General features: G+C 48.4%; 1 protein-coding gene across 2 annotated transcripts in view; it reads left to right on the top strand.

Annotated features, from left to right (window-relative positions):
- Positions 1 to 5,105: 5,105 nt before the first annotated feature.
- GMFG (glia maturation factor gamma) overlaps positions 5,106 to 10,364 on the top strand; it is an 8,763-nt gene continuing 3,504 nt past the window's right edge. Inside the window, exons 1-5 of one of the 2 annotated variants that reach the window (XM_027771551.1) lie at positions 5,106 to 5,273; positions 7,240 to 7,333; positions 7,761 to 7,857; positions 7,974 to 8,023; positions 9,119 to 9,168. In XM_027771551.1, coding sequence (XP_027627352.1) covers positions 7,331 to 7,333; positions 7,761 to 7,857; positions 7,974 to 8,023; positions 9,119 to 9,168 — 200 coding nt within the window. In that variant the 5' untranslated portion in view covers positions 5,106 to 5,273; positions 7,240 to 7,330. Of the gene's footprint in view, positions 5,274 to 7,239; positions 7,362 to 7,760; positions 7,858 to 7,973; positions 8,024 to 9,118; positions 9,169 to 10,364 lie in introns of those variants that run through there. The other variant, XM_027771549.1, reaches the window with a different exon arrangement.

Genomic DNA, 10,364 nt, shown 5'->3' with positions numbered 1-10,364 from the left:
TGCGTCACCGCCCCTGGCTCCGCCCCGACGGGGCTGCCGCGCGCCGGCATTAGCTTACGCCCAGGTGACGAGCGGCGCGCCAGCCAACGGGCGCCGAGGGCAGCCCGAAGGGCGGGAGGTGTGTGCCGAGAAAGGCGGGGTCCTGGCCAAGAGGGGAGCGACGGGGTGGAACGAGGCCCAAGAGTCCCGCCCCTTCCTCAGTGGGATTGGTCGGGCGTGAGGGTGACGGGCAGTCGGCCGGGCCCGGGACTCGGGGCCGCGGGCGGGGATGGGGAGGGGCGCGCGCGGCGTTGCCAAGGGCAACCAGCCTGGCGGAGTCCCGGATTGGGCCTCCAGCCCCGCAGAGGGCAGTCGCGAGGCTGTCTACCTCAGTGGCCGCGAACTAAGTCACAATTCCTTATTCTGGCGTTCAAGGCCCCTCCCACACGCCCCACCCCAGGCCTTGGCACCTCGGAGCCCCGGGCTGTCCGAGTGGAGAGTCTCTGCCCAGGCTCTGGAGACGACACTTTCCCGGCTGCTCCATCCCCTCTCTCAGCCCGCTGCTAGCTCTGTCAAGCGGGAAGAGTCAAGCGAGACCTACCCTTTAGGACTGAACGAGAGAACGCTTGTAAAGCGCTCGGCACAAAAGAGGCCGTCAATAAATGGGAATCGCTGCCCTGACTTTGGTTGTAATTTAGTCATTCTGCAAATTGCCCGGGATCAGAGGGGGCCCGCGCTCAGAAGCCTCTCCAGTGGCGGAGGCATGGCTTGTTCCAGGAACTGGAAAGAAATGCGCTCAGGGTGGAGTTAAGACAGGGAGTGGTGAGAAATGAGCAGCAACCAGCTGTTTGGCCGCTTGAGGGAGTTTGGACGTGCCCTAATGGCACTGGGGATCTGTGGAAGGGCTTTGAGCCTGTGAGGGCGATTTTGAGTTGGGATTTTGGAAAGATGTCGCTGACCTGTGAAGAGAATGGAACTGGGGGATCGAGAGTCCAGGGAGGTAGCTAGGGGGGAGGGGAGTGAGAGAAACGGGGGTTTGCACCAGGGGAGAAACTGGGGAAAGTCTGGGAGGTGCAGGTGGTAGGGATACCCAGGAAGCTGAGTGAACAGGCCTGAGACTGGCTAGCCGTGGACAGAGAGAGAAAGGGAAAGGTCCAGGATAGTGCCCTCTGGCCAGGAGATTGGGCCCCAGAGGAGAAGCAAGTTGGGAAGATTCTGGCCCCAGTCTAGAGCTGCTGAATAGTGAGGTCCAAGAGGCTGCACAATACCTGGAGTCTGGAGCTTAAGAGAGAAACTGGGGGACCTGAACCTGGTACAGCAGTAACACAACTGGACCCATATAGGAAAGGTCTTGGGTTTGTATCATGGGGCTTCCTGAGGCTTGCCTTACACTTGCCTGTGATCTTGCTGGTTAAGGCTAGGCTATATCAGGACCAGCAGTTAGCATAATGGCTATGCCACTGGACTCCCATGTAGTTGACTGCGGTTCGAGTTCTGGACCCAGTGGCTTAAATTCAGGCTGGGCGCATGTGCGAGCATGCCCAGGATCCCAAGAGGAGAATGGAGGAGAAGGGATTGCGTCGTGGCCATCCTCCTGGGGGACGGTTTCTCGCTTTCTATCTCTTTGTCTCTCTCTGTCTTTCTGGTGAGTGCATGTGCCCTATAGCAAAAACATCTCAAAAAAAAAAAAAAAAGACTAGGATATATCACAAGGTGAGGACTCTATTGGGGTTGACTCTTTCTCCCTTCCTGTTTCTCTTTCATGGAAAAAATAAACTTGAGAGAGAGAGAAATTGGGGCTGTAGATAAAAAAAACAATTGAGGCTGTGGGAGTTACTGTATGAAGAATGAATGGAGACAAGGACCACAAAACCCTAAGGAATGAGGACACAGGGTTTGAGCAAAGGGACTGACGTACTCAGTGAAGATTGAGAAAAGGCTGGCAGAGAGAATGGAGGGAAACCAGGAGAAAATGATACCACAGATGCTGTGAGAAAAGGCTACTTCAAGCCAGGGTGGGGGAAATAACAACTCTACCCACTGTCTCCCACATTTATGCAACAACTTTCACCTTGTATGGAATATCTGTGCTTGATAGATGCTGATTCGTTTATGCATTCAACGGCATTTTAAAAACATTGGTATAGGGCATGTGTGCTGGTTGAACAGAAAGAGAAAGTGAGAGAACACCCCTTAGGAAGGATGGCCATGCCACAATCCCTTCTCCTTTATTTTCCTCTTGGAATTTTCAAGTGTTTCTCAAGCCTCCAGGTTCGGGACTTAACCTATGTAGTTGGCTACGTGGGATCCAGATCCCCTAGCCACTGGCTGGCCCCTATAACATATCTTGAGTATAATATGTACTAGACTCTGCTAGAAATGCAATAATGAGGAAGGTGGACAAAAATCCCTGCCTTTATGACACTTACACTTGGGTTGGGGGGTCATGAGCAGTAAATAAATAACAATGTGTGGGGCCAGCAGGTGACGCAATGGCTATGTCGCTGGACTCCCACGTCGTCGACTGCAGTTTGAGTCCCGGACCTGGTGGTTTAAACTCACACCGGGCGTGTGTGCGTGTGTGCCCCAGATCCCGAGAGGAGGATGGAGGAGAAGGGATTGCAGCGTGGCCATCCCCCCGAGGGATGATTTCTCGCTTTCTGTCTCTCTGTCTCTCTCTGTCTTTCTGGTGAGTGTGCATGCCCTATAGCAAAAACCTCTCCAAATATATAAATAAATAACAATGTGATTTGATAATAAGTACTATGCAGAAAAATAAAGCAAGCTATGGGATCAGAATTATTGTAGATGAAAAAAGCCCTTTTTTTTTTAAAGAAAATGTCTTTTTTTTGGGGGGGGAGGTTTCTTTTTTGCTATAGGGCGCATGCGCTTGCCAGACAGACAGAGAGAGAGAGATAGAAAACGAGAAATCACCCCCCAGGGGGGATGGCCATACCACAATCCCTTCTCCTCCATTCTCCTCTCAGGATCTTGGGCACGCACGCACATGCACCCAGCATGAGTTTTAAGCCACTGGGTCTGGGATGTGAACCATGGTCGACTACGTGGGAGTTCAGCGACATAGCCATTACGCTAACTGCTGGTCCCCCAAAAATATCTTTTTAAAAGATTTTTGCTATAGGGCATGTGCACTCGCCAGAGAAACAGAGAGAGAGGAAAGCAAAAAAATCATCCCCCTGCCCCAGAGAGGATGGCCACAGCACAATCCCTTCTCCTCCATTTTTCTCTCAGGACCTTTGGCATGATTCATGTGTGCCTGTTGTGAGTTTTAAGCCGCCAGGTCTGGGACTCAAACTGTGGTGGATTACATGGGAGTTCAGCAACATAATCATTAGACCATCTACTATTCCAACCTTTTCTTTTCTTCTTTTAAGGGAGATTTTTGCTATTGGGCATGTGTGCTCACCAGAGAAACAGAGAGACAGAAAGCAAGAAATCACTCCTTGGAGGGATGGCCATGCTGCAATCTCTTCTCCTCTAGTCTCCTCTTAGGATTTTGGGCACACACGCACACATGCCCGGTGTGAGTTTTAAGCTGCCGGGTCCAGGGACTCGAACCATGGTCAACTATGTAGAAGTTCAGTGATGTAACCATTATGCCATCTGCTGGTCCCTGACAAAGGGCCTTTTTATCAGTGAGAGTTAAACAGAAATCTGAAGGAATGAAGGAGTAGAGGAGCAAACCATGAGGTAGAATGTTCCAGGAGAAGCAGCAGGCATAAGGGTCTTTGGCATTTACAGAACCACAAAGAGGCTAGATGGTGGAATGGAGTGACAAAAAGGAGAGCACTGGAGGATAAAGTCTCTGTCATGGAATAGGGGTGGCAGCAGATAATGTAGTTTGAAAGGTCATTGTAAGGACTTTGGCTTTTGCTCAAATACGAATTTCGAGAGAGGAAGGATATCATCTGACTTTGGTTTTGTCAGGATCCCTCTGGCCGTTGTGTAAAGAACAGAGTGTGGGAGAGGGGTGTGATCAGCCAAACGGCAAGGCGGCTGCTGTGATAGTTCAGGCAGGAGATGAAGGCAGACATGGTCAGGGTATGGAGAAGTGGGTAGGTTCTAGTTATATTTTGGAGTCCGGGCTGAAATGTTTTCATGGACATTGTGAGATGCCAAGCTGGCAAATGGATGTAAGAGTTGAGTTCAGAACGAGTTTCAAGCTGGCGAAATAGCCAGGGTATCCCCTTTGAAAGGCTGGCTGAGATCAGGAAGGGAGTAGGGTAGATGAAAAATGGAAGGGAATCAGGGACTGAGCACTGGGACTCTCCAATGATAAAAGGAGGAATTAGGGGTCCAGCAGGTGGCATAGAGGTTATGTCACTGGACTTCCACATGACCAACTGCGATTAGAGTCCTGGACCTAGTGGCTTGAAAATCATGCCAGCATATGTGCATGTGTGCCCAAAATCCTGAAAGGAGAATGGAGAAGATTGTGACATGGCCATTGCCCTTGGGGATGATTTCTGACTTTCTCTCTCTCTATCTCTCTGTCTCTCTCTCTCTCAGCAAGTGTATGCTCCCAAAGGCAAAAATGTCTTAAATTAAAAAAAAAAAAAAAAAAAAAAAGGAGGGAGGGCAGTCAATGGAGAGTGGTCAAACTTGGCACTCTAGAGGCTGACCCCATATGGGAAGGTTCTGGGCTTGCACCCAGAGACATCCCTGAGTATACTGGGCACACATGTATCCATGACTAGGGCTGGCTAAAGCCAGGAGTGGATAAGGACATTGAGAGCCTGTTGTACAGGAGGGGTCCTGTAGTACAGTGGTTGAGTGCTGTACAGTGGGAGCCAGATCCCACATAGCTGATACAGTTTAAATCTGGCCTTGGTAGCTTAAAGAACATGCTGGTGTGTGTGTGTGTGTGTGTGTGTGTGTATGTGTGCTCATGTGCACGTGGGATGCTCAGGATCTTGACTGGATGGAGAAAAGGGGGGTGCTTTCTCTCTCTCTGGTGTGTACATGTGCTCTCTGGTGCTGAAAAAAAAAATGAAAACCCCGTTGGTGATGGTCTCTCTGTCTCTCACTCACTCATGGAATAAATCAAACTTTTCTCTCTCTCTTTTTTTTTTTTTTTTAGGAGGAATCAGCAAGAGGTTGAGAAGGAGCAGCCTGGGGAGTAGGAAGAGAGCCAAACTTGTGTGTGCCATGGAAGCCAAGTGAAAAGGTTTCAGGGAGCAGAGAGGGAACCAGTGTGTCAGATGAGGCTGATGAGGACTGAGAATTGACCATCAGAGCCAACACCATTGTGGTCACTGGTGACCCTGACGAGGGTATGACAGTGGAGAGCAGCAGGGGTGACAGTCTGGTTGGCAACGGTTTAAGAGAAAATTGGGAAGAGAAATTGGAAGCAGCAAGTGTAGACAATTCTTTTGAGAAAATTTGTTGAAAAGGGAAGGAAATGAATGAGCAGTATCTAGAAGGGAAATACAGTTTTGGCTTGTAAGATGGAAGAAGGAGCACCACACACAACCTAAGGGGAAAGATCTAGTAGGAATGGGATGTTAGTGATGCAGGAGAGACTGGGAGAATCACGGCAGACAGACCCTGGAGTAGGTGAAGGGGGTGGGGTCTGGGACAAATGAGGGGCAAGGGAGGGCCGGGGGAGGCTTGCTATTTGGTACAGAGGGAAGCTGGCAAAGCCAGCTAGTCAAAGTGGGGCCAAGTGACAGCATGGTTCAAGTCCCAGATCCAATGGCTTTTTTTTTTTTTTTAACAATTTTTTTGTTTAACTTTATTTATTATTTGTTTAACTTTATTTATTACTATTATTATTTTCGAGTTTGTTGAGAGAGAGAGAGAGAGAAAAAAACAAGCCACCAGTTCCAGGACTTGAACCACAGTCAGCCATGTAAGAGTCCAGGGTCTTAAACCACCATGCCACCTGCTGGCCCCATGACCTTTTTAAGAGAGATTTTTGCTGTAGGGCACTCACTGGAGAGACAGAGAGAAAGTAAGAAATCATCCCCAAAGGCCATGCCTCTCCTACCTTCTCCTTTAGGGATTTTGGGCATGCATATACCTGGCATGAGTTTCAAGCCTCCAGGTCCAGGACTCAAACTGCAGTTAGCCATATGGGAGTCCAGCGACATAACCATTATGCCATCTGTTGGTCCCCTCCCAATGACTTTTTGAAAAACATACCAGGCAAGTGTGCATGCATGCCCAAAATCTCTAGAAGAGAATACAGGCAAAGGGATCGCGATGTGGCCACCAGTCCCAGGGATTGATTTCTTTCTCTCTTGCAGGCAAACATATGCATGCACAGGTATTTTCTAGCCACCAACCCCCCTCCCCCCCAAAAAAAGAAAAGGGCCAGAACCTGGCAGAAATTCTTTTTTGTTGGCTTATATTTTCTTCCTGAAATACATATGCTTTTGCACAAGTAAGTTTCCCTTTATTTCTCCTTTCTATGACAGGACAGTATATTGATTTTATTTTTTCTTTTTTTGGGAGAGGTTTTCGCTATAAGGGCATGTGCACTCGCCAGACAGACAGACAGACATAGAGACAGAAAGTGAGAAATCACCCCCCAGGGGGGATGGTCATGCCTCAATCCCTTCTCCTCCACTCTCCTCTTGGGATGTTGGGCAGATGCGCACATGCGCCCAGCGTGAATTTAAGCCACCATGTCTGGGACTCAAACCATGGTTGACTACATGAGAGTCCAGCAACATAGCCATTACACCAACTGCTGGTCCCTCAAACACTCTTAATATAAAAGAAGGAGTACTGGTCTGACAGGACTGGACTTCATTATTGTAGGCCTCAGAGGCCATTGTAAGGCCCACAAGATAAAACGTGCAAGAAAAAAGTTGCCGTTACCCGGGTGCTGTGGAGTTGCTTCTCTAGTTTCTATTTCACCAACAACAGAATGGATGGCAGTCTCCCTGGCAAAAGCCTCTAAACTCCCCTTTCCAGCTCTGCGATTCAGATACTGCAGATGCAGATAAATCCAGGAAGGCCACCTGGAGGAGAGGTGGAACAAAAAAGGTCACTTTTGATATCTACTGTGTCTACCATGCTGGGAGATAAGCCATTTCACCTTCACATCAATCCTGAATCCGAGGAGTGAAGTTACTGAGCTAGGGTAGAACCCTGGACTGAGTGGTTGCCAGACCTGACAGGTCCTAGCAGATGAGGGGAAGGAAGAAGGGGGAGGAGCCCTCTGTGACAGTTGTCCCAGAATGGGCATAAACAGGATGTGGTGTTGGATGAAACCTTCCCCCTACCCCATAGCCCGCCTCCCTGCACCCATCCGGCAGCCCAGGTCCCCACCTCTAGAAAACAGCGGAACTGAGAAAAGAAGAGGCCTGTGCACAGAAAAACCATGGTGAGGGGCCAGAGGTTGTATGGGAAGGGTGAGAGGCTGGGCCTGGGGCTGGGGCTGGGAGGACATCTGTGGGATGGAGGTTGTGGACTGCAAAGGGGAGAAACTGCAGCAAAGAGCCTGGCTGGGAGAAAGGGGTTCCGGGTTTTGACTTAGGCAAGTGGATCCCTCTAGGGGATCCCTGGATCTCCTAGAGTGTTGCCAAAGGGTACCCACCGTGAGAGCTGGAACCCAGCGTCTGTCCTGCTCCTGTGAGTTCTGGTGAGGGGCAGCATCTGCTCTGCGGAAAGGGCTTCTGTCCCTGTGTTCACCAGGCATCAGAGGGGTTAGAGTGACCCTCCTCTTCTTAGTGGTTAGAAAAACTGCAGTTGGGGCAGGAGGCAGGGGCTGAGGACAGGCCCACGGAGATCTCACTGGGTCCCTCTGGCAGTCTGACTCCCTGGTGGTGTGTGAAGTGGACCCAGAGTTAACAGAAAAGCTGAGGAAATTCCGCTTCCGAAAAGAGACGGACAACGCGGCCATAATAAGTAAGTGACACTTTTCCTGCAGAAAGATGGAGGGGGTGGGGACATGCGGGGAGGTCTGGGTGAGTGTTCCCCTGGATGAGAGGAGTGTCTAATCCCTGTGTGCCATTCCTCTCCAGTGAAGGTGGACAAAGACCGGCAGATGGTGGTTTTGGAGGAAGAATTTCAGGTAAGGGTCTGGGGTAGATGAGACCCCCAAGGGGTACACGGTGGGACTGGGAGACTCAAGGGGCTAGAACTGATGCTAAGAGCGTGGTATTGAGGGTCAGAAAGAAGTGGACGTCAAGTTCTAGCACAGTTGTGACCCTAGGCAAGAGACTTCACTTGTATAGGTCTCTTTTAATGGGTAGAATATGAGGAGGATGGGTCTCCAAAAAGTTTGTGACTATGTATATTATGAAAAACTAAGCATGAAATTCTTTTTTTTTTTTTAACACCAAAGCATTCCATTTTTCCATGAACTTACCCCCCCCCTTTTTTTTCCCCATGAACTTTTGAAGTCCCCTTGTAGTACCTACCTTAGAGGATTGTTTGCAGATTCAATAAATTAATCCTTGTGATGGGCTTAGAACAAGGCCTGGTATATAGCTTCTGCTCAATAAAGTGGTAATGATGATAACAATGATTATACTTTATTGAGATGCAAATTTCTGGTAAGTAAGTTAGCAAAGAACTAGTGGAAATTCTTTATAAAAGATAGACTTTACCCTCTTGGGGCCCCACTGTCTTTATCAGTAAGGTGAGAATGATGATGATGATGTCATGGGAAGGATTTGTGAGGGAGTCCATGCACACTGGGGCTGGGCTTCCTCAGGCAACTTGGACAGGAAGTGTAGTGAGGTGGTTATTCAAATCAGAACTCTGCTGCTTACTATTTGGGCAGCCCTGGACAAGTGCCTTCACATCCCTGGGCCTCAGTTCCCTCAGCTGTAAAGTGAGCATAATAAGACTAATACCACATGTTAAGCAAGACTCAGTGAGTTTATCCATGTGTATCTTTCTTTTTAAAATATTTATTTATTTAATTTTATTTGTTATTATTATTTTAAAATTTGACCAGAGAGAGACAGAGAGAACACAAGAAAGGGAATGTGAGAAAGCAAGCTGCCAGGTCCGGGACTCAAACCGTAGTCGGTCATGTGGGAGTCCAGCGCCCTCAACTGCCACGCGACCTGCTGGCCCCTCCATGTGTTTCTTAGAACAGAGCCTTGGCACATAGTTAAGCCCTCATTTAATTTTCTTCTCTCCTGTCTTCTTGTCCCAGAACATTTCCCCGGATGAACTGAAAATGGAGTTGCCAGAGAGACAGCCCAGGTATCCTTGGGGAAAGAAGGGGAAGGTCAGGATGTGGGAAGAGGGAAAATGATGGGGGGACAGACTCAGGAACTGTTCCAGCCCTATTTGTGGACTCAGGATCTTTGGGTGTGAAGCTTAAGATTTCATACTCTAGGACTTTGTTAGCACAGTAGTAATAGTAAATGAAAATTTCCTCCTTTTTTCACTGCTTGGGAAAACTTCAGGTAGCAAAGGCATTCTTTAGCTTTTTTTTTTTTTTTTTAGAAAAAGATTTTTTGCTATAAGGCATGTGTGCTTATTGGAGAGTCAGAGAGAAAGAAAACGAGAGATCAACCCCACTATGCTGTAGTCCCTTCTCCCTTATTCTCTTCTCAGGATTTTGGGCACACACACACACACACACAGCATGCGTTTTAAGCTGCTAGATCTGAGACTTGAACCGTGGTCAGCCATGTGGGAGTCCAGTGCCTTAACCACTATGCCACCTGCTGGCTCCAGCATTCTTTGGCCTTTGACAATTAAGTAGAATCCTTTGTCAAGCTACAAGAGTCTGGTGCTTTTATTTATTTATTTATTTATTTGATGGAAGAGCTCGTTGATCATTTCTATAAAAACTGTTCTGTTTAGATTTTTCATCTTGACTGAGTCCCTAGGATTTTGAGCCTCAATCCCAGGCTCTAGGTCTCAGCCAAGATTAGTCCCATAAGTGTATGACAGTTGCACCCCAAAGGGAGCCTAACATGTGGGGGTTAATACCGACATTCTCTGTAGTTTTATCTTTGAATTTATGTTTTGTATAAAGCCCTAGGGTACAAAGAAGCATATGCTGGAGGCTTGGAACTGTGGCCCACCATGTGGTCCCACCTCTTGCTGCCTGCTCTGGACAACTTCTCAGGCACTATTTTCTGCACCAGTGACCACTGCTGCCCTCAGGCCCCTTACTGTTATGGGGAGAATCAGGGCCTAGTATACACCCCTACATGACAAGTTACAGGGTGCATTTGTAAGCATGCCTATAAGAATTCCCATGCCTGGGGACCAGCAGGTGGCGTGGTGGTTAAGGCGCTGGACATTCCCACATGGCCGACCACGGCCCGAGCCCAGGACCAGATGGCTTGCTTTCTGACTTTCTCTCTCTCTCTCTTTCTGGTCAAATTAGAAAATAAATAAATGAATAAATAAAATTAAATAAATAATTCTTTAAAAAATAAATA

Source organism: Tupaia chinensis, unplaced genomic scaffold (genome assembly GCF_000334495.1).
Source record: "Tupaia chinensis unplaced genomic scaffold, TupChi_1.0 Scaffold000037_13, whole genome shotgun sequence".
Lineage (NCBI taxonomy): Eukaryota > Metazoa > Chordata > Mammalia > Scandentia > Tupaiidae > Tupaia > Tupaia belangeri.
This window is presented reverse-complemented; position numbering and strand designations above follow the sequence as displayed.